This window comes from Gymnodraco acuticeps, unplaced genomic scaffold (assembly GCF_902827175.1).
Source record: "Gymnodraco acuticeps unplaced genomic scaffold, fGymAcu1.1, whole genome shotgun sequence".
Classification (NCBI taxonomy): domain Eukaryota; kingdom Metazoa; phylum Chordata; class Actinopteri; order Perciformes; family Bathydraconidae; genus Gymnodraco; species Gymnodraco acuticeps.
The window spans coordinates 1,019,792-1,043,456 of record NW_022990722.1 but is presented as its reverse complement, the minus strand read 5'-3'; the positions used below and the strand labels follow the sequence as shown (position 1 = coordinate 1,043,456).

The 23,665-nt window shown below is 42.2% G+C and overlaps 2 protein-coding genes and 1 pseudogene across 4 annotated transcripts; all 3 read right to left on the bottom strand.

The window, feature by feature from the left end:
* Positions 1 to 2,817: 2,817 nt before the first annotated feature.
* Positions 2,818 to 4,695, bottom strand: LOC117556426 (annotated as a pseudogene).
* Positions 4,696 to 9,187: 4,492 nt separating this feature from the next.
* Positions 9,188 to 13,409, bottom strand: ctsl.1 (cathepsin L.1). 2 transcript variants are annotated; one of them, XM_034231766.1, is made up of 9 exons: positions 13,294 to 13,409; positions 12,923 to 13,024; positions 12,513 to 12,655; positions 12,192 to 12,389; positions 11,910 to 12,101; positions 11,479 to 11,644; positions 11,246 to 11,351; positions 9,525 to 9,628; positions 9,188 to 9,381 (listed from the first exon to the last, which is right to left on the bottom strand). In XM_034231766.1, exons 2-8 carry the CDS (start codon positions 13,017 to 13,019, stop codon positions 9,529 to 9,531), a joined length of 1,002 nt encoding a protein of 333 aa, XP_034087657.1. In that variant the 5' UTR covers positions 13,020 to 13,024; positions 13,294 to 13,409; the 3' UTR covers positions 9,188 to 9,381; positions 9,525 to 9,528. The 2 variants fall into 2 exon arrangements, with proteins under 2 accessions (XP_034087657.1, XP_034087658.1); XM_034231767.1 differs by having other exon boundaries at positions 12,923 to 13,020; positions 13,294 to 13,351.
* A 4,829-nt stretch (positions 13,410 to 18,238) lies between these two features.
* On the bottom strand, positions 18,239 to 23,170 carry vgll2b (vestigial-like family member 2b). Of its 2 annotated transcripts, none has more exons than XM_034231691.1 (4): positions 22,881 to 23,170; positions 22,078 to 22,420; positions 19,752 to 20,201; positions 18,239 to 19,230 (listed from the first exon to the last, which is right to left on the bottom strand). In XM_034231691.1, exons 1-4 carry the CDS (start codon positions 22,959 to 22,961, stop codon positions 19,187 to 19,189), a joined length of 918 nt encoding a protein of 305 aa, XP_034087582.1. In that variant the 5' UTR covers positions 22,962 to 23,170; the 3' UTR covers positions 18,239 to 19,186. The 2 variants fall into 2 exon arrangements, with proteins under 2 accessions (XP_034087582.1, XP_034087583.1); XM_034231692.1 differs by having other exon boundaries at positions 23,002 to 23,170.
* Positions 23,171 to 23,665: the final 495 nt, after the last annotated feature.

The following is a 23,665-nucleotide window of genomic DNA, read 5'->3' as shown; positions in this document are numbered from 1 at the left end:
GTGCTATGAGAATCTCCCACAATGCATTGCCGTAACAAAGCTAATGCAGGCACACGTTTGTGACACCAGATGGCGCAATTGTGTATGTGCGTGTGGGGAGTCTTGCAGTAGAAAATTTGACTGTAGCGCCGCCACTGTGGGCTAAGCCCCGAATGTTTCCAGGTCCAGGCGACGCCCCTGGCACTGCCACAAGTTCCTCTTCAGAGAGGGTCTTCAGTACAGGTGGCAATATTGTCACCTGCCTGCGCTCATCTCTGAAACCAGACCATGTCAACAGGCTGATATTTCTTGCAAAAAATCTTTAAGAGATTACATGAGCAGCCCTACCAGCATTTGTCATGGTGGCCAACACCTTTTTATTTGGTCTTAAATTGTAGTTCAACATTTATTTCCTGTTACTTCTGGACCATGACGGTTGGCCAGCCTTCAACGTTTAACTGAGTGGAATATGTTGAATATGTTTTACCAAAATGTTGGCTAGAGTTTTCAGTAGGTTGTGACAGTGCACTGCAACATGTTTGATTTAATTTGTTTTGGTCTATTTTATTTTAATTTATCATATTAATATATGTTTAGTATGGTTTTGGAAGTGCGCTCCAACACATTTATTGATCTTGTTTATTGGTAAAATATTATTTGTTTTAAAGTTCAATAAATGGTCAATGAATAATCGTCAAAATAATCGTGATATCAATTATTGACCCAAATAATCGTGATTATGATTTTTGCCATAATCGCACAGCCCTAGCCTGAGGCCTACCGTAACCGTCAGCAGTTCAGGAAGTCAGAAGGACAGACCTATGTGGAACTTGTTCGGGAGCTGAAATTTAATCGGTGGGTCACGGCTTCCGAATGATTTGAGGGAACTGTTCCTTCTTGAACAATTCAAAGATATCCTTCCAGAACGCGTCGCTACGTACCTGAATGAGCATAAGGTTAAAAATGTAACAGACGCTGGGGTGTTAGCTGATGAATACACTTTAACACACAAGATTCATTCAGGGGAGAGATTTTACTGGGGGAGCAGAAATAACTGGTCTGGTGACCCCAGAGGTAAAGTGGGTGAATTGTTAAGGTCGGAGCAAAGGTCTGTGCATGGCTGGAGGGATAAAGTCGATCTAAATACTTGCAACTTTTATTTGGGTAATGGTCACTGGAAAAATGAATGCCCGGAACTTAATGCAAAAACCAAGGGACTCCAAAATGGCCAGGTTCCCAGGCCTGTTGCCCTTGCAGATTCTGCCCACAAGGTTGCTAGGGAGGAGGTTATAGCTGCGGTTAAACTCCATACTGCCCACAAGGTTGCTAGGGATGAGGCTAGGGATGAGGCTATAGCTGCGGTTAAACTCCATACTACCCCGCAACCAGTTGCTGCTGCGGTTTCTAACTTGGGACTAGCCCTGCAGGAGGTGAAGCCCCTCCCTGGTAGCAGAGGAATTTGATCCAGGTTATGCCCCTTTTATACGTCAAGGTTATGTGTCTTTGCAAGGAAGTGACAATAAATTCCTTGTTAAGATACTGAGAGACACAGGTGCTTTGGATTTGTACATAAGTGAGGGTGTTCTTCCATTTTCCTCGGAAACTAGCACTGGAAGTTGTGTATTGTCTAGGGCAGGGGTCGGCAACAGGCGGACCGGGGTCCAGATCCGGACCCAGACCTCGACCTATACGGACCCGGACCTATAATCAATACATTAATAGGGGATTTCAATTTTGATGGAGCGATTCTATTTTAACCACCGCCGACAGGGGGCGAAAAAGACGAGTGAGCGATACAGGGAGAGAAACGCAGAAGAAGAGACGAGAGTGAGGCAGAGAGAAGCGGAGAGGATAGTGAGTGAAGAGAATAACTAGCGATACTGGGATAGAAGCGGAGAGGAGAGTGAACAGGCGTGTTAGCGGCAGACAGGGAGAGACAAATAATTACACATGGCGCTCTCCAAGGAGAGGAAAGTGGATAGTGAGAACAGAGCTTTTAACCCTGAGTGGGCGGACTCATTCATGTTCATCCTGCCCACTGGGAGTACAGAACCAGTGTGTCTCATTTGTTCAGAGACAGTGGTGCTCATTAAAAGTGCCAAAACGCCATGAGACAAAACACAAAGTGTTTGATCAAACATTCCCTCTTAAGTCAGAACTGAGGTCACAAAAAATAAGCAGTCTCAGAGCCCAATATGATCAGTCGACCAGGATAAAAAAAACTAAATATCGTTCCAGGGCAGGCTAACCGAGGCTAACCAATGAGCACCTGCATGTGTGTATGAGAACGGCCCTGACACCATTTCAGCCCAGATTTAAACTCCTGGCAGGACAAGCTCGAGCTCAATTCTTGCACTGAATTAAAAATAAGTGAGTGAGGGACTGCAATATAAGAGGGAAAGAAAGAGAAACTTTAAAACTGTTCAATTGTTATGATGTGTAAAGACTAGTATTGTTCTATAATCGTCTGAAACAGTTAAGTCATGATGTGAAACAGTTAACAAAGAAAAAGGGAAACTCAAGCTGCTGCTACACTTTATTTTATTTATCTAAAATTAAGCACTTTTAAGATGCACATATTTTCAAAAGCTATTTTATTTATTTTCTCTATTTTATTTTTAAATGCAGCCCGAGAGGAACATTACCATATCCACAGTATTTACTGTATAGTTCAATGTTAATTGACAATAAATATTGTTGTTTTTGAGTTGTACTTTCTTTATTTGATTGGCAGTCAGTTGTTGATTATATGCAGACTGTTAGGTGGACTCTACATAGAAACCTGACTCGACTTGGAATTACATACCTGACTAAACATGAAGTGACAGACATAAAACAAACACGACTAACACAATTGGCGAGACACCACACAGACGTTGATAAAGCTACAGGCTATATATCACACTAATTCATAAAGCAAGTTAGACATTTTGATGTTCCGGACCTTTGCATGGGGAGATTTACTCCAACTGGACCTTGTTGAATTTTAGTTGAATACCCCTGGTCTAGCGGGTACTATTTCACAGTTTTTCCGGCCCCATAAAAATTATATATAATATTTTCTGTCAGAGAATATACGTGTTTATAACTGTTCACCTGAGTGATACAGCTGGAAGGATGCATGAGAAACATCAATGGACACAGGTCCCACGGTGGCCACAGCGTCTTTCAATGCAACTTTGTCTCCTTGGTTCACGCGGATGTAGCCTGTGCATGTGGCAGCGCTAAGGGCAGGGTTGTGACGGCATTCACCATCCTATTTGGAAGAAAAAATTGACAAAATGTGGAAATGTCTTACGTGGAGGGCCAACATTTTGAAAACATTACAAATGAATTGAGTTCCATCAGGATAGTTCCTAGGCAGGATTATGATGGCATATATAATCCTATTTGAAGGGAATTTTTTTACAATTGACCTTCTTTAAAAAAAAAGTGAAGAGGTGAACATATCTTAAACGGAGGGCCAACATTTTGAAAACATTACTAATGAGATGAGTTCCATCTTCAACTATACTTTTTAGCATGTTAATGACACATTTCTATCTTACACGGGATGCTGTACATTCAAAGAAGAGCCAAACAGATTGTTTACCATAGCCCGATAAGGGTAGGAGTTTTCTGTTTCTATTCCTCCGTTGGCTTCAATGTAATTGAAGGCGTGTTTCGCCAAGCCTCCATTGCAACCAGAATTCCCATTGTCACCGGAGCAGTCCACCAGTTGCTGCTCGCTCAGAGACACCAGCTTCTGAAGTGCTGACCCTCCAGCGAGCTAGTCTGAAAGATAAATTAGTTAAATGAAACCAGAGTATATTGATGTAAAGTTTACTGTATTACCAAAAGAGGACAATAAGTAATGTTTGTACATACTGCACTGAAGGCCCAGCAGGAGCCACAATCCATCTGGTCCTTGACTTCAGTCACATATCCCTTATCCCTCCAGTCAACACTGTTGGGCAGATCGGTCTCTCCAGGCAGTCGGAGGAAAGCAGAGCCAGTTTGTGGCAGAGAAGTGTTGAAGAAACCGAGGCAACCCTTAGAAATCAGGCGTCTGTACTCTTTATTTTCCTGATGAAGAAGAGCAAAAGTTTAATTTATAGGGTCTTTAACCAAAACGCATTCACTCACATGCTGATTACAACCAGAGACAATAATAACAGTTCGTCATAAATGCCATTAGTTTTAAACTACTACTAACTAATACTGCAGAGAGTACATTTGTGTTTTTCTTTACATACCATGTCAGCGAATGTGGTCATGCCAAGGCGGTAGGACTTGATGCCCTGATCAGCCATGATGTTGTGCTCCAGCACCAGTCTGAGGTTGTTGAGCCAGATTTCCCTGCGCTGAGCCTCCTCTACTGAGGTGTTGTACGACTTTTCTGCCAATCAGAAGAAAAACAATCCATGATGAATAATTAACTGAAAAACAAAATGTTATGCCGTAAACTTCATATCATGTAGGCAGAGCACACATTCCTTTACTAGACGTTTAGCTGTGTTGTGTGTAAATGAGTACACATTTAGCACACTCCAAATGTAAGCCTCACAGGAATATTTTCCATAGAACAAAGATCTACTGTGTTCGCCAACAAACCACAATAATGACAAAAGTCTCACCAAACTGAAGTTTCCAGGAGTGGAACTCCAGGTCATCTGAAGAGATGGAGGCACAGCTGGCCACGGCCAGAGCAGCAGCAGCAACCAGCAACAGCTTCATCCTGACTGACACACAGACTGAAGAAAAACAAATACATCCTTAGTGACTTGCAGGAAACCACACAGGTTGAGATTAAACGTGTTCACTTCCACTTTGTCTCACAAACTTGTCCTTCCTTCCTTCTAGCAATGTATCAGCTCTATTTCCCAGTTCTTTTGAATCTCTGACTATTTATCAACAGCAGTACAAATTGTGTTTGCGCTTGTCTGTCTGTTTTAGTGTTCCCTAAATCTGCTGTAGTTGCTTACCTATCTCTCTCAGTTGATGTGACGTTTGAGGTCTGTCCACCTGTAGAAGATGCAGGGCTTTGTTAGGGGACCTTCTTATATAGCTGACTGCAGTTCATAAATAAAATCTGATAAGCACGTAATGAAATATTAGAAAATTGCACAATGCATTTTATTCAGGAAACATACATCATGGTCATCAATTCCTTTTCTCAACAAAGTTATACAATAGAATAAGACACCCTCTGTCCTCAGACCCTTACATCAGTCAAGGAACAAACTCCCAAAGAAATGTGGGCCTCCTTTGTGATGTATTTTATTTCTACACAATACAAATATTTGTATCATATGGGTTTTGTGTACATAGTTTGTCAAAACAATAGTTATATGATAGTACCTAGTAAGTTTGATTCTGAAGCCATCAAGTAAAATGTTACTTTATACATACTAAAGTGTGAAAAGTACACTCAATCAAGCATTTGAATGAACAGTCAGGTGACAAGAACAAGTCATCAATCGATCAAATTTACTTTATATAGCCCAATATCATTACATTGCATTTAGCCGACGCTTTTATCCAAAGCGACTTACAATAAGTACATTCGACCAGGAAGACACAACCTTGAAGAAAACAGAATCATATAAGTACATCGGGTTTCATAGAGCCAAACATTTCAAGTGCTACTCAACTGGCTTTAGATAAGCCAGTCCTTTATTAGTATATAAGTACAAAACATTTTCGTAGGCCACCAGGGTGGGTGGAGGGGGACCGGAGGAGGGACACAAAACTAGGGCCAACAGGGTGGGTGGAGGGGGTCTCGAGGACGGGCTTGGGCTGACAGCCCAGGGGCAAGGCAGAGCTTGAAAAGGGGGTTATGGAGGGGCAAAGGCAGTGGCAGGAAGAGTCAGGGGGTAGGGCTCGAGGGCGAGGACCGCGGCTCTCAGGGGGCCGGGCTCGAGGGCGAAGACCGCGGCTCTCAGGAGGCCGGGCAGAACCCGGTGTCGGCCGGACAGGAACCGGCGCTGGTGGGACAGGCCTCGGCAGGATCCCCCACGGAAGAGGACCAGGAGTTGGCAGGACCCCCGCCAGGAGGGCAGTCGGCGGGACCCCCAACGGGACAGGACACAGGATTGGCAGGACCCCCGGCAGGAGAGCAGTCGGCGGAACCTCCAACAGGACAGGAGTCAGGACACAGGGTTGACAGGACCCCCGGCAGAAGGGCAGTCGGCGGGACCCCCAACGGGACAGCACACAGGGCTGGCAGGACCCCCGGCAGGAGAGTAGTTCGCGGGACCTCCAACGGGACTGGACATGGAGCCGGAAGGACCCCCAGCGGAACCTCCGTCGGCATAGGACATGGGACTGGCAGGACCCCCGGCAGGAGAGTAGACGGCGGGACCCCCAACGGGACAGACATGGAGTTGGCACGACCCCCAGCGGAACCTCCAACGGACCAGGACATTGGGTAGGGACTTGAGACGTGACTCAAGTAGGGACTCGAGAGGAGACTCGAGAGGGGAACCAAGGGGGAACTCGAGAGGGGAACCAAGGGGGAACTCGAGAGGCGACTCGAGAGTAGACTCGAGAGGGGTCTAGAGGAGAGACTAGAGGAGGAACTAGAGGAGGAACTCGAGAAGGGAACTCGAGAAGGGACTTGAGAGGGGAACTAGAGGAGGGACTAGAGGAGGGACTAGAGGAGGGACTAGAGAGGGGACTAGAGAGGGGACTAGAGGAGGGACTAGAGGAGGGAACTCGAGAGGGGACTCCAGGAGGGGCTAGAGAAGGGACTCCAGAGAGGACTCGAGGGGGAACTGGAGAGGGGACTGTGGCAGCTGGGGCCGGGACTGGGGCCGGGACCATGGCTGCTCGGGCCAGAACTGGGGCTGAAACCATGGCTGCTGGGGACTGTACTAGGTCTGGAACCATGGCCGGAAATATGGCTGTATGATCCAGTTCTGAAGCCGGAAACATGGCTGTATGGGCCGGCTCTGGAGCTGGAAACATGGCTGTAAGGTCCGGTTCTGAAGCCGGAAACATGGCTGTAAGGTCCGGTTCTGAAGCCGGAAACATGGCTGTAAGGTCCGGTTCTGAAGCCGGAAACATGGCTGTAAGATCCCGTTCCGAAGCCGGAAACATGGCTGTAAGGTCCGGTTCTGGAGCCGGAAACATGGCTGTATGGGCCGGCTCTGGAGCCGGAACCATGGCTGCTAGGACCGGTACCTGAGTACGAGCTGGCTTCCTGACCTTGCGTCTTTTAGAAGTCTTTTGGAGGCTCCGTGGACCTCCAAACGCCAGGCGGGATCCCAAGAAAGGGTCAGAGAATGGAGACTGGCACTCAGGGCTGCGTGAGAAAACTCTGAGAAACTCAGGCAATGAGCCTCTCAACCATGGCATGTTGTCCTCCTCCATTTGTGCCTTTTTGAGGACAGCCTCTTTGTTCCTTTTAGCCAAGGTTCTACTCCATTCAGCATAATAACACTGAAGAGTGTACTCCAAGGATAACAAGTCCAAATCAAAATTAAAATACGCTGGGTCCATTGTTGGTCGGTTCGTAATGTTACGGTGTGCAGGAAGCAGGACCCAAATGCAGATTTAAGTGACAAAATAATTCCTTTATTTCAAGGCTACAATTTCAGAGACAGAACAGAACACTCACCGCAGTTTACTCACAACACAAGACGAACCGACACTGAACACAGGAAGAGACAAGACTAAATACAGGAAGGGGTAATCACAAGACGAGACACAGCCGGGCAGGGGAGGAGAAACACAAGGGCCACAGGTGAAAACAATCAGACAACTAGACACACCAGAGAAACTAACGACGGGAGGAAAAACACAGGAAGAAGGACCAGACAATATACAAGGATGAAAATACCCATAACCAGACATACAAAACTACAACACAGACAGATCCTAACAATAATACTGGCAACCTGCCAGGAAAGAGATGGCAAAACTCCTGGGATGACGCCCCGGATGCTAAGTTAGTATCATGCATTTTTGGGTACAGGAAGAGAGATGAGAAATTAAATATGAAATTCCCTCGACAGTCAAAGCCTATAGCAGCATAACTATAAGCGTAATTAAAAAGAAAAGTCTTAACCCTAACCCTTACCCTGGCTTTCATTGTATTTTAGGCTGTATAAACCACGAATAACCATAAATTATTGGATGCAATGCCCTAGTGTCTACTGTGACATGTTTACATGCTTTGATGTTTGAAAGCGCTTTATTTCTTTTGGTTAGTGATTGGTCGACCGTTCAGATATGTCCCGCCTTAAGTCTATCTCGTACCATGTGTTGGAGCGCTAGCCAATAGAAGCGCGGGTGTAACATAATGATGTCACTATGTTACTGAACTAAACAAAGGATTCCAATCCAGGGCGATTCAGAGGGAGGGGCGACTGTGTTGGAGAGAAACCCCCTCTGGCGTGATCCTTAACACACTAGAGAAAAATGAGAACCTCCAAAACTATAATATAATTATAACCATAAAATGGAGCCAGTTTAGAGCAGCTAATACAGGAGTAATATGGTCTTGTTTTCTAGCTCTTGTCAATACACATGCTGCACCATTTTGGATCAACTGAAAAGTCTGAAGAAGCGTTTGGGTACAACCTGAAAAAAAGGAATTACAATTGTTTTGAGGTAGGATTTGCCTTGTCTATGTAATGGTACAAAGTTGAAAGAAGGAAGCCCTTGAAATCCGTTTTTTAAGGAAGTTAAAGGACATACCCTGATAAGTTGTGCTGGAGGCCAAGTTATTGCCATCCAGAGTAAGTATGTCATTACATGATTTGTTTCAGAGTTGTTTGGGACCAAGATAAATATGGTCAGTATTGTCTGTGTTTAACCTTAAAAGGTGGGGTTAATCAACTTTTATATGTCCTTAAGGCCTTTCTTGAATTGCATTTGATTAATTGGTTTCATCTGGCTGGTTTTATAGATATAATTGAGTATCATGGGTCATGATTCGCCACAACTGCCACATTTTGGATCTCTTATTTGGTCGCATGTCGATGTCGTTTATTCGTCTGCATCGGCTTGAACATGACGTTTATGACACTTAGCTAGCTTTGGAAATAAAATGTGAACTGTCTGAAATGAAGGAAACAGCTTTTTTACATAATTATTGCCATGGTTACTAACAGTCAGCTACCAGGCTGCTCTTTAGACGGCTATTGCTTCCTCTTGACCCAAAACATACACATCAACAAATTCCTACTAAGATAATGGTGGACAATAAAAAAAGAACAAATAATTTAAGTATAATTGTTTATTTTTAAATCAGTTTATTTTACGCTACATGTATTGCATTTAAAGTGCAGAAAGACACTGTACAACTAACTTCCATGAAGCAACAATATGACATATTTTTCCATAACTCAGTTTCTTTATTAAATGTAAGCAAAATCTGCATCATTTTCTTCCACCTCATTTGGGACTTTTCTGGACCTGAAAATCCAATAAACATGAATTACATCCAGTAAATAGACAATAGGGTGCATACATGCATTATTCAGGATACATCCGTGCAGAAAGCCTTGTTTAAATTGCATTTTCAAATAGCATAATGAGAAAATAAACGTTGCTCTCACCTGCTCAGACCAGGGGGTAGCTGGACGCAGTAGCGATGCCACACTGGTTGTGTTTGTTCCTACTCATCATGATGTATCCCTTGTCTCCCCATTCTAGGCCCCAGCTACAGAAACAAACACATTACCAACAATATACATCTCCTGTAAAGAATCACAACAGTGGTAACAAGAACAGGTAGATAAATAGTGATTGGTTTTCTGATAAATTACAATCTTTATTCCAGACTCAAGGTCCATATCACATACAAAAAGACAAAACACACGTCAATAAATAAGATAAAAAGCTAAACACAAAACAGATAGTCCAATCACAGCTAGCCACACATGCTCACTGTCTGTATAGGCTGTTGCGCCAATGTCTCCAAATCATGGAAGAGAACCGAGTAGAACTCTTCACAGGATTAATTAAAATCGAGATAACATGATTGTCCGAGTCTTCTAGGCGACACATGAATTTGTACATTAACTTTCTTAAAAGGGCGTGACAAGTAGGTACCCCCAAGTTAACAAACAGCTGGCTGGCACTGTGCCATCTTGGTACCCTCAGCAGCAACCGTAAAGCATCATTGTATGCAACTTTTAGTTTTTGCATGCTTCTAGCCTTGTAGTTACTCCACAGGTGAGCTGTGTACAATGGTGTACAGAAAGCTTTTAAAAGTGATACCTTGACATCTACAGAGCACTTGTGAAACTTCCACATTAATATGTTTGCCTGGGCATACAGTTTGCAGCGCTGTCTATGGATGTCTTTGTCATCTGTGAGATCATCAGAAATATAATGACCAAGGTACTTCATCTCACTGCTCACAAGAAGAATGTTGCTACTGAGAATACAATTAGGAAATACAGCCTTTTTATCCTCAATCATGATGCTACTCTTCTTGGCGTTATACTTAATATTAAAATCAATGCCATACTGGGAACAAGTCCTCAGAAGCTGCTGTAAGCCAGCACTGCATGGGGAGAAGATGATTAAATCATCTGCGTACATAAGGTGGTTGACAACAGTAGCACCGATGACACAGCCAGTTTTACACAAATTCAGTTTCCTACACAGATCATCCATGTACAGATTAAACAACAAAGGAGATAAAATCCCACCTTGCTTGACCCCATTACCAACATAAAAATGTTCAGACACAGTATTGCCCCACTTCACCTGCATCTGATGTGCATACCAAAAGGCTAAGATCCTTATTATGTACTTGGGTACCCCTCTCTGGCACATTTTGTCAAATAATTTGTAATGATTCAGTCTATCAAATGCCTTGGAAGCATCAATAAAACACAGAAACATGGTGGAATTATGGCTTCTATATTTTGCTATAATGTCTTTTAAAGCAAAAATACACATATCTGTGCCATGTTTTCTTTTAAAACCGAACTGGTTGTCAGTTGTGGTAATATACCTTTCCAGCCTATCCAACAGAATGTTCTCCAACACTTTTGAGAGAATGCTAGCTAAAGCAATGGGTCTGTAATTATCAATGCCATTAATCTTCCCAGCTTTATCCTTGATGACTGGCACAAGTAGCACAGATAACATGGAATCTGGTAAGACACCATGATTAAGGAAACCAGTAAGACACAGAGCAAGAAGATAACTTATAGTGGCAATTCATTTTAAGTTGAAGAGGTTGACAACTGTCTGTCCACGTGTAGGTGCTAGCATTCAAACGGTTCAACATTTCAAATATGAGCAACATTTTTATTGTATTTACCTGTTCTTCACCAGCCAGTAGTCCTGTCCATTGTCACTGCCGTAACCAACAGCCAGAACACCGTGGTCCAACTCTAAGCTGCTACAATCTGGCTCATCATACACTCCTAGAATCACACAAAACCACATTAGACAGACATATCTTTAGGTATAAAAAAAAGGAATACCCTCTATTACTTTATACATTTGATAAGTATATTTTCTGGCAGTAAAGAAGTATTTATTACTGTTCACCTGAGTGATACAGCTGGAAGGATGACTGAGAAGCGTCAATGGCCACAGACACAGGTCCGATGGTGGCCACAGCTTCCTTCAAAGCATCTTCGTCTCCTTGGTTCACATCAACGTAGCCTGTGCAACTGGCACCAACCATGTTAGGGTTGTAACGGCACTGTCCATCCTAAGGTAGAGAGACAAGTATTTTGTAATTCACCAACCTTTTCTAACTAAAACTCTGACCTAATAAGAGATGGATTTCTTAATCACAAGACTTTCTGTTTTAGGTCACGATACATTGGGCTCCAAGATTGCAGTACTGGACATCTCTTACATGGAGGATTGAAATTGCAATCTATACTTTTTTCCCATGATAATGACAAATTGCTATCTGACATCTAGATGTTTCACGTATTATATATTTTCAAACCAAATTGCTTGCTGCTTACCTCAGCCTCATAAGGGTAGGAATCATCTGTGTCTATCCCTCCGTTGGCTTTAATGTACTTAAAAGCGTTGTCCATCAGTCCTCCATCACAACCTTCATTTCCATAGTCACCGGAGCAATCCACCAGCTGCTGCTCGCTCAGAGACACCAGCTTCCCTGTCTTCCTGAAGTTCTGACCCTCTAGTGAGCCAGTCTGAAAGAGAATTTATTCCAATTTAAACCACAAGACAATTGTGTAAAGTTTCCTGCAAAAGAGAGGACACCAAGTAATGTTGGTACATACTGTGCTAAAGGCCCAGCAGGAGCCACACTGCTTCTGATCCTTGACATCGGTGACATATCCCTTATCCCTCCAGTCAACACTTTTGGGCAGATCGGTTACTCCAGGCAGTCGGAGGAAAGCAGAGCCAGTGCGAGGCAGAGAAGTGTTGAAGGAGCCGAGGCAACCCTTGGAAATCAGGTGTCTGTACTCTACATTTTCCTGACAAAGAGAGGCAAAAGTGTCCTTTATTTAGGTCTTGACAATGATAACTGATTGTCACAAATGGTAAAAGTTTTAAACTAAAAGATTGCAGAAACCACATTTGTGTTTTTCTCTTCATACCAAGTCAGCAAAGTAGGTCATGCCAAGGTGGTAGGACTTGATGCCCTGATCAGCCATGATGTTGTGCACCACTACCAGTCTGCGGTTGGTGAGCCAGATTTCCCTGCGCTGAGCCTCCTCTATCGGGGAGTTGTAGGACCTTCCTGCCAATCAGATAAGCAAATATTCAGTGATAAGTTATTAATCCACTAATTCTGTTCCAGCAAAAAGATTTCCCCTTATAGTCAAACAACTATGTTGGCAGATTACAATTCCCTTTACTTTAAACCTTTAGGTGTGTAAATGAGAACACAGGTGCATTCTAAGTAAGTAGGTAGACCTCATAGGCAGTATTTTCCCAGTAAACAGAAGAATACTGTATTTGACAACAGACCACATAAAAAAAAACAAGTCTGATAAAATAATCTCACCAAACTTGAGTTTCCAGGCATGGAATTCCAGGTCTTCCAGAGAGATGGAGGCACAGCTGGCCACGGCCAGAGCAGCAGCAACCAGCAACAGCTTCATCCTGACTGACACACAAGCAGAAAAAGTCAATCATTTCCTGCAGATTGAGGTTAAACTATTTTACTTCAGCCCTGCCCACACATTTTGGTTTCCTTGACATTGGGAGTCACATGTGGTATCTCTGCCCGGTTTCTTTGAACCTCTGTTTCATCGCTCCATCAAACTCTTTCTCGCTGAGTCTCTGTTTCTTATTTGCATCAATGCACCTGCAGCACAGGAAGTGTGTGCGCTTGTCTGTTGCATGTTTCCTATTATTTCTGATGTGGTTGCTTACCTGCCGCTATGTTGAGTTGATGTGAAGCTTAAGGTATTTCCACCTGTAGGTGATGCAGGGCTGTGTTAGAGAGACATTCTTATATAGCTGACTGAAGTGATGACTTGCCGTTTGTGCAGTCAGGCGACTGTCAGCTGCTCATAAAGTGAAATAGAAAAGGAAGAGATTGTTAATCATTGAAAAAGGGAACGGCCAAGTAATTAATTATAAGAACATTGCATGATTCACATGTTTTGGGAAACATAAATACAAATCCCTAAATGCTCTTGTAAGAACTCTATTAGTTAATCATCAGTTTTGTTTTTGGGAATCACACCATCAAAGAAGGGGAAACACAGCCTGTATGTGGTTTAGCATGACATCTATTAAAAACACTGTTGGGAATTGTTTTTCTGCAGTGCTTTCTGATTTTAGTAAAATAGTGCTGGAAAATCTTCTGAAATGTTTTCAAAAAGACACATAATGCAATAACATTATTTATGTGGTAACCATGTTTTACTGGAAACCTAACCAACCAAGTTATACCACACTGGAAAATGTGTTTGTAGCAAGTAAAAGCTTTCTTGTTTCCGGTTATGTATGTGTTACTTTAGCTAACTCCCACTATGTTTCTTTGAGCAATTTTCATAAATGATGTTGTTTAAATTGAAATTGAATTTCCCCTTAAAAATACTGTATGGATTAAAGTGTTTTCTCCTTCTTTATTTATTAAGATACACAAACAAATGGAACAAACATTATCAAAAACGTACACATTCTCAACAAATATTCTGAACTTTAAATGTTTCCCTTTGGGAGATTCTGAAATACTACAAAGAAATATCTACAAAAACATTCTGATAAATGACACCAGCACTTGCTAGTGTTTCACTCATGATTCATTGGTATTTCCATTTACAGTTGTTCAAGACTTCCTTTCTGTTTCCATACACACATCCTCTTTTTAATTTGCATGTAAGAAACAATTAGTTCAAGCAGAAATCATAGTTGGGAATTGAATTCATTAATTTGTTTCTAAGTCATCAGATGATGGCAACCTAAATTTGAATTATTATAAGCTCTTTTTTACATTTTGTAGAGGCAATGTAATCATCTTTGGCAGTTCACTGCAGTTCAGATTCTCTCTCTGCCCCGCTCTCGTGATGCCTGTAGTCTCTCTATCTCTGCGTGTCTGTCCGTCTGTCACAAGGCTTTCAGGTCAGCAGGACTTAAGACAATAAAGATGCCGTGAAAAGATGAAAAAACTCTGACCTAAGCTAAAAGTTTACAGATGTCATTAAACTCTATGAGTTGTCGAGTTGTCCCGCCGTGTTTCTGCCTGTTTGTGGGCAGTCTCTCAGACATGGGTAATGTTTGTACATATGTTTGGGTTACTTGCAATTATTTAATTAATTTGGTGATTACTATTACAGCACTAGTTTAATTGTATTATATAACACTTTAATTACTTGCTCGTAAAAAAATAATAGGAAAACACATGAGCATTGGTGGAAAAAGTACTCGGAACATTAATACCACAATGTCCAAAAGTTCAAATATTATCAGTTAATTATACTTCCAAAGTTAAAGGACTAATTCAGCACAAATATGGCATTTGTGACTATTCAATAAGACATAGTGATGAATAATACTGACGCAACGAGGTGTGAGTAGAATTTTGTAACTAGCTCTAACCCTTTTTTGGACTGCAAATGATTGAATACTTGTACCCAGGTTGAGAAGTTTAAAGTAAAAGTAAAAAGTGAATTACTCTTTGTTGGCACTTGTACAACTTGTAATGTGAGGAAGGGCCCCAACTAGACACTGCACTTATATTAGGCCTAGTCTGCCGAGACTCATCTGAAATGTATTTTCTGTTGAACCGTGGCGGTTCTAGACCAATTTTACTGGGGGGGCCAGGCTGGGGACAGTTATTTAATGTTTCAGTAGTTTTTTTTATTAGTAGAGTATTTGTTTTAGTAACTTTAAGTGACAATTTAATTAAAAAACATAAACAGTATTTGCTTTCAAAAGGTAATGAACAGTTTATTCTCCACTGTACATCCGGGTCTCTGATTTGATTTAGTTCCACTAAATCTTAATATTGTAACCTTTTATTTGGAGGGGGGCCACAGAGGGGTCCCTGGTCAGTGTTAGGGGGGCACTGGCCCCTGTTGAAGAACCGCCCCTACTGTTGAAGCAAACAAGTATCAAGTAGATAGTCAAGTAGTTTTAAATGTACTTTAAAATTGTACAGTTATTAAGTAAATGCACTGAGTTACTTCCCACCACTGCAGTTGATCAGCAGCTCTTGGCACATCTTTCAGCTACTTTTGAGTGCACTAATCCCTATAGTTTCATACTGAAACAAAGTGATTCCGTATTCTTAAATCACATGAAAACCGCTAAATGTGTGTGCAATCCTTTGTAATGTTTTGTGTTGCAACCCAATACAAAGATGTGACAAAACTGGGTTTTGGTGACATAGACTGTGAAGAAAAAGTTTGGCAAAATGCTGGCCCACATATTAAAAGAGCAGCTTGTTGGATTTATTGTGTAGCCAAAAATTCAAAGTGTTACTTTATACAGGAATAAAGTTTGTGCCTTGCATCCTATAAAGCATTTACAACAGTAGTCAAGTGACAAAAGTGGGTCATGAGTCGACACAGATCACATCGAACAGAAACACTTCCTAAGTTCATAGATCAAGGTTTTTTTAGTGCTTATGGCCTTGAGGAAGAAGTTGAAGAGAAGCATGTGTGGATGTTTGTTCATACAGAGTATAACTCCTAGATGTTTACGTACATGTGCATTTGTGTGTATAGGTGCTGATTCTACCAACAAACAGAAAAAAGTTTTGAGTGTTTTCCAACACAACCACTTCCACATTATGGATCACTTCTTTCGGTGTCATGTCATTGTGTTGTTTACTCTGCATCAGCTTGCACATGACATTTATGTATCTTAGATAATAGCCCTGGAAATGACATATTAACTTTCTGAAATGCAGGGCACAGCTTGTTTACCACTTTTACAGTCAGTTAACAGGTTGATTGTCAGAATATAAAAATAAAACGTTACATTTCACTGCATTTATTTTGGCAAATGTATTATTTCTCAAACTAATGTGTCCCATATCATGTGACTGTCAACAATGACCCATCATGTGACTCCATATCTCTGGTTGAGAACTGGGTACTTTTAAGGGTTTCGCTTACTGTAAAATGTTGACTGTACAGTACATCTGAGTGGATCAGCTGTTCTCAGTAAGTGTTGCTAAAGATTGTGAATGTCAGCTTCACTTCCCTTTATCGAAGTGAACAAAGGGAGCAACACCATCAACGTTTTTTCCAAAACTACTTCTGCTCAAAATCCAGTAAAGCACACTGCATGCATAATTAGGGTAAGGACCACAATTGTAGGCTGTACAGATTACAAAGACACTTGAGGAAAATGTGTTTGTTATATTGGGCTGTATGAATTCAATTGTATTCCTTGTTGATGATCATCATTCTTAAAAATACATTTACACGGAGTAACTCTTATCAATCCCATTATTATCATCATTTTAAATCATATAACTGTCTGCAAAATGTGTGGACTGCACTGTTACTGAATTTCTTCATAAGAACAAAATGAAGTAGGCCTTAACACATTTGGCAGAGTTGGAGTTAAGACGCAAATTACAATATATACTTTTTTTCCCCTCAATTTTTACATCATATTAAAGTTGATATATTTGGGTTTTGGACTGAAAAAAAAAATATATATAACCTGGGAATTTGAGACACTAACATTTTTCCACGTTTTCTGTTTTTTTTTTTTTAACAATACAATAAATGCTCTATGTTTATCATCTGCTTGTTTTGTTTTTTTAAATGTTAGAAAATAGACTTTTAACATCTGTACTGTTGGAAAAGAAAGAGTATGCCATGGACATTTATAATGTCCGGACTCCATAGTAACTACAACCTGGTCGCAGTTTTAAAAAAAATCATAATTTTGTAGGTGACGTTTTAGAAAAACACCAGGAGAGGGCAGCATTTCCTTAGACTTTGCTCATACAGTACTGTGAAGTAAATTACCTCAGCTCCCTCACGTTTCATAAATAAAAACAATATGCAGCAGTTTTTCTTTTGCTTCTTCAGAACACTTAACATACTGAATGAATCAGTACATATCAATTGTATGATTAGCATCCGTAATTAATACATTCACCCAACACAAACTGTTCACTTATAATGGTTATCATGGCAATTATAAATGCTTTGAGTTTATTGACCTCTAATTAATATATAGTGACAATAGCTGTGGGTAGGGTACACACTCAGTATGGATAGATATTTTAGGATCTGGTGTGAATAGGAAACCCTCATGCCCAGTGACAATACAAGTGTGAAAAGGCAGAAGGATGCTTGGCATGAGAAACTGAGAGGAACGCTAACTCGGTAAACTCTACTAATTTCATTACTCTACATGCATCCCCAGCTTAGAGCCAATCACATTGTTGGCTGCTATCTAGTGGGGGGTCACACATAACAGCCGTTAAATTGTGACAGTGGCCCAGACTGGCATACCTTAGCACATAATCTTATTATCGGATCAATAACACAGCAACATTTGGTGCATAGCTGAGATGGCTGGCTTCTTCTCTGGTTACACATTGCTATCATTCACCACTCGTTCCCACTTTATAGGTGACAAACTGTGAATGATGGCAGGAATTCAAATATAAATCCTTTTAAATGAGAGTCGCAGATCACATCTGGCTGTGCTACTGTCTCTAAAATTCATAAAGCTGCTAAATTATCAACACTCTATCAGTGTGAAAGTTTCCACAAAACCTCCATTTCAACAAAGTGATCCCTTCCCAATGCTGAGTGGTATTTCATGCTTTAAATGAGTTATAGAACATAAACAATTACTCATAATGCCATGCAAGTTGAACATTGAGGAGATGCGGAACTTTACCATAAAAATATTTATTGATATCACAATCTTCTTGGACAAATGAGAAATGACACACAAAGAAATGTCCCAGAAATATTCAGAAATCCTAAATTCATAACATCTAAGAATGACACCGAGAAATGAAGAACTAAAAAAAGAACATTTTCATCAAATTGAACAAACACAAGCTTTGAGTCTGTTAGGAGCAAACAGATACTTGTATAAGTGAACACATTTTGGTTTTTTTCTCCAAAAATGACCTTTTTTCTCCACAAAGGATTCCTTCATGGATAAATGAGAAAGTCCACCCGAAACAAATAGTATGGTCATCTTATCTCTCTTTAGAAAACACAATAACACCATATTTTAAAACACTGGCCTAACCAAACATTTTTTGAAATACACATAAACACCAATAAATAGAAACACTTTATTTTAGAGAGCAAATAATAATAACAACCAACAAATGCAGATAAGTGGATGATGACAACAACTGTACCAACAAAGAGCATGAAACCAAGATAACCAGGGACGTTGGAGGGAATCCCTGCTTGATGCTTTTCATCCTCCTGTCCCTCCACTCATCCCTCTATCTCTCTGTCCTCTGCAAAAGTCTGTTGTGATCATGTCTGTCTCAGTCCAAACAGGTCACTGTGGCTCACACCTTGCCAAGGCCTGTGCTGCACTGGCAGCATCAGGAGAGAGGGAGGAAGACAGATGCTGAAGAGAGAGAACAGCAGCACAGATTATAGCCATTCGGTCTCTCTCTGCCTCTCTCTGCTTTATCTCCATGGTGCACACACGTCGACCTGGAGCAAGGCTGTATACTGGCAGGGGACGCCAAGAGTAGAGAGAAGGGGGTGGAGTGTGTGGGGGGATAAAGGGACACGCTGCTTCAATAGCGGAGCAGGTCCAGGGACTAATTGGATCTGGTAATGGCTGGTCAATGTGACTGAGGGGCTCGTTAGAACCAATACAGCTCCTTGCCTTTCTTGTGCTGCTGGAGGCCTGAGAAAAAAAGGACAAGGGGAACAATGAGGAGAACAACAGTGAACAACAGAACACAGGTTGTCATGGAGCCTACTTTTGCCAAACATCCTGTTTTAAAGGGGGAAAAGAGAGCTTCTGTAATGATTAGGATGTGTTATGTGTGCATGTGGGTGTGTGTGAATGGCTGTTTAAATCATAGTCTGTAGGTTTTAATGCATATGTTTTTCTGTGTTTGATTAAGTGTAATCTATATTCAATACCTGGAGTGAAATGTATTTAGAAATGAATGGGACCAATAAAACAAAATCTTCACCCTGCAGAATTTCACCGTGCTCTCAATATGCTCAATTCGATAGTGTTTCATATTCTTTTATCCATAAATGATCTATACTTTCCATTTGCATTTGTTGAACCTGAGGTCTGAGTGTGTTTCTTTTCATTTTCTAATTTCCATATCTGATTTGTACACTGACTGTAAACAAAGGAACACTTTTCCCATATTGTTTTTGCTGATGCCTGACACGGTTGAGTAGTAATACCTGCATCCATGTTGAGGGCCAGCGTCTGGCTGAGGTCTCCTGGTGGAAGCAGGCTGGGCCAGGAGGCAGTGGGGTCCAGCTTGCTCACTTCATAGTGGCTTTGCAAGGTAAGGGGATGAGGCGGCCTCACTGTGGGCATGAGCAGGGGCCCGTAGTGGGGGTCCAAAGCTGACGGTGAATACAGTTCATGCAGTGGCCTTGGGTGGCCGTAGGCTTGGGCCTGGGGGTATCCCCAGCTCTCTGGTGGGTGATGATGCGAGTGAGGATGAGCGTGTGGGTGGGGATGAGCGTGTGGGTGTGACAGCCCTGGGTGTAACGTTGAGGCGTATGGGTCCATGGAATAGGAAGGCGCACCCGTCTCACAGTGGGAGCGGCTCTGAGGCGGGGAGTAATTACTGTCCCAGAAGGATGGGGGGAAGCTTCGTCGACTCCTGCTAGGCGACGGAGTATCTAATGGGAGAGGGAGACAGAGAGGGGAAGGAAGATAAACAACAATGACATTTAGGCCAAGTCACAAACTGTTGCACAACTCTGTAGTGAATCGCTTTGATTTATAGAGACATGTGGTAAAGGCTTGAGCTTTGTGAGAGGAGCAACCCGTGCTAAAACGTAGATTTTACTCACATGACTGCTACACCCTGTAGCCCAGATATCTTCCCCATTGGATCATACTGTCACACAGCCCAAGCCCCCAAAAGACACAGAAATAAACACAACCACTAGCAGACGGAGGAAGAGAGAGACAGAGAGGGAGACAGAGAGACAGGTAGAAGGAGAGATGTCGTAATATCCTAGGATTCTATATAAGGTAGACGCTCTGACCTGGACGGAGCCCAAGAATCACAGATTCCTAAATCACTCGCTGTGGTGACATCTCTCACTCTCATGTCAGCCCAGTAAGTCTCACAACACACTCACGCACACACACACACAGACACACACACACACAGACACACACACCAAACTCTTTGGCCCTGTACTTCCACCCGCCGGCCCTCTCCAGTGTCTCCTGCACCCCCACCTGTTGTTTTCTCTGCTCCCCCCTCTCCTCGCCCTTGACAGAATGTCAGCGAGCCATTATATGTTTTTAGCAGTATACTTATATATATAGATATTCCTCTGAAAAAAGAAACCATGCGACACCCTGAGAGCTAGTGTTTCCCTATGCCCCTATCACACGGACCACAGCATATATAAATCTGACCAGCAGGCGGGCAACTGACTGAGCAACCATTGTGAGGCAAGAGCTGGAGTGATAGTCAGAATGGCAGCCGGAGAGACGTTTGAAGGGGATACGCCGGCGAGGCTCTGCGCTTACGGCCATGTATAAACATAGCATCTGTTGTGAGGCAGGAAGCGTGTGTTAGTGCCGAAATGAAGACGTCCGACTGAACTAGGAAATACACTAACAGTGGTAGCAGAGAGAGTAGGGGCTATAGGCCCTATATGGATATTAAAGGTACATCTTCAGGCTGCTGGTAGAAAGGGATTTAGATGCTTCTAGAAGATTTGCAAAAGACTAAGTTTAGCAAGCAAAAACAAAGCAAAAACCCTTATAATGCAGTTTTTTTGTAATGCTTGTCAGGGTAACATTTATGTATGTGTATATTTTTTGTAAACATCCAAAAGTTTTATCATAAATTACAATGGACTATAATTAGTAGTTCTAAAGTGGCAAGTTTTTCAAGCATGCCACACAATATAATGATGCCTTCACTAACATTTTCCCAAATCTCCAATCCAATAGCACAGCATGCTTTCTCTTGCTCTTCTTAAAAGCTTTACCCTAACCAGAGTCAAAAAGTCCCTTTGGACTCTCAACAGCTCCTGGCCTTTGTGACCTCTGAACCCGACCCCCTGACCTCTCCAGGAACAACAGTCCCAACAAGCAGCTTTTTAGTCCTGTCACATGATCACATCACCTGTCTGTCCCTCTGAACTGTCAACTCACCCTGTGTGGCCTAAAAATCCATCTCGAGACATCACAAAGACAACTATAATAAATGGATATTATAATGACGCAGTGATGTAGTGGAGGGCAAAAAACAACCAAAACTCAGTTTCCCCGGAAAAAGGCTGGCGTGAACCTTCATGAATTAAATATGATGTCAAAATCTCAGTGAGTCAACAGTAGCATTCTGATTGGGACCCATGAAAAAAAAAATAGTATTCATTCAAATACATCAGTGGTTGTTTGTATGCTGTTCTGAAAATGCAATGTTTTTTACTTCTCCAAAGTCCACTACGTTTTGGTTTTTCCCACTATTCACAAAAGGACTGGTGGGTGCCTTTTTTTATCATAATGAAAATGTACAAAGTGGTATACCTGTGCCTGGTTGGTCTGCTGCCCGCCGTTTGCCCTCTCCATCCATGTAAGAGCTGAGGGCCCTGGAGAAGTGCTCGTCCACCACGCTGCTGATGTCCCCCTGGTAGTAGCTGAAGAGAACACAGCGAGAAGTCAGGTACTCTGCCTCAGGGGGCTCCTGCTTCTCCTTGGGGCCCTCCTCTTGCCGTGAAGCCACAGGCGTGAAGGAAGAGGAAGAGTTGGATGAAGATGAAGAGGAAGTTGATCCTCCAGCGGCTGGGCCCCCAGACATCCCCTCGGGACCCCTGGGAGTGTCCATAAAATCCCGGCAGAGAGGAGAAGTGCTACTCAGAGCAGTGGGAGCCTGTCAGGGGGGGTTAGAGGACAAGCAGGGGAGGAGAGGGTTAAAACAGGTGTTCGAGAGGACAGTCCTGGAGCTGTCTATGACACATTTTGACATAATGTTTTTCTTTGTGTGTGGCTGCGCTGGCATGTGTGTTCGTGCGCGCAAGCAAGTGAGCGTGCGTGTGTCAGGATTTTAGTTTTGTGTGTGCAGAACTACTTCTGTGCTTGGTAAGACACAAACAACACCGCTAATTTAGATATTCATGAATTACTTATGCAATCAAATACTCAAATAACAAACGTAAAATAAAAAAACTACATTCTTACGATCTATCAGGTGTCTTGCTTTTACGCACAAGATGCATACATTAGCGGTGCCTCACATCAACTAGTGTCCCCATCACCCCGTTAACACTGAAAAAACACTGAAAAACTAAATAATTATTACGAGAACATTTTCATTTTTGCTGGCGTCCTACCTGTAAGCTATTGATAAAAGCCGTCGGTGCGTACGGTGCGTAATGTCCATAGGCTGGGTACATAACATCCAAACAGCTCATGGTAAATGAGCGGTGTCTTCACTGCTCTGTGGAAACCGACCTTGCTGAGAGAGCGAGTGATAACATTCCGTTTTTTTTGCCGAGAAGAAATTAGCTCTGTGATCGCTGATCAGTGTGAGAAAGCCTTGGCCAGACTCGACATAGTCCCCCCAGAAGGAGCGCACCTCTCTGCTAACTGTGTGCGCCACAACAGCTGCAGCAGCAACGTGTGATGAGGTTTATGGAGTAAGCATGAGGCTGTCCTGTCCTGTACATCTCTGTGTCAACCCCTCCCACCTTTACCAGCCCTCCACCCCCAACATCACCACTACCAACACTCCCACTTCCACAACATTGTTTGCTTTGGTATTAATAATTAATTGGCCGTAATCATTGAAATCCTATGATATGAGGAGTTAAAAGTAAATGCAGAAATCACGTCAAGGTCTGGGATTATAATATCTCCATTTTGACATATACTGGCAATATATAGGGATATACAGGGTTTTTTTAAAAACTGGGAGCATCTGGTGACTAATTATGGCACAACAACTTCTTAATCCTAGTGTAAAATAAAGGTTAAATAGAATGTCATCTAGTTACACAAATAGAGTTGGATGAAGTCATTGAGTTGTATAACCACATGACAATGAACACATGATACTTGTGATTAAGTGATGTTTTATATATTTCCATGTACTGGGGGTACATAAAAATGTTGTGCT

What these genes read in the sequence shown, in the direction of transcription:
- ctsl.1 (XM_034231766.1), bottom strand. Translation starts at nt 13,019, where the DNA reads ATGAAGCTGTTGCTGGTTGCTGCTGCTCTGGCCGTGGCCAGCTGTGCC. An exon ending in TGACCTACTTTGCTGACTTG is followed by an intron (nt 12,390 to 12,512) that starts GTATGAAGAGAA and finishes TCTCTTTGTCAG; the next exon opens with GAAAATGTAGAGTACAGACA. An exon ending in TACTGGCTGGTGAAGAACAG is followed by an intron (nt 9,629 to 11,245) that starts GTAAATACAATA and finishes TTGTTTCTGTAG; the next exon opens with CTGGGGCCTAGAATGGGGAG.
- vgll2b (XM_034231691.1), bottom strand. Translation starts at nt 22,961, where the DNA reads ATGAGCTGTTTGGATGTTATGTACCCAGCCTATGGACATTACGCACCG. An exon ending in AGCAGACCAACCAGGCACAG is followed by an intron (nt 20,202 to 22,077) that starts GTATACCACTTT and finishes CTCTCCCATTAG; the next exon opens with ATACTCCGTCGCCTAGCAGG. An exon ending in GGCCCTCAACATGGATGCAG is followed by an intron (nt 19,231 to 19,751) that starts GTATTACTACTC and finishes TTTTTTTCTCAG; the next exon opens with GCCTCCAGCAGCACAAGAAA.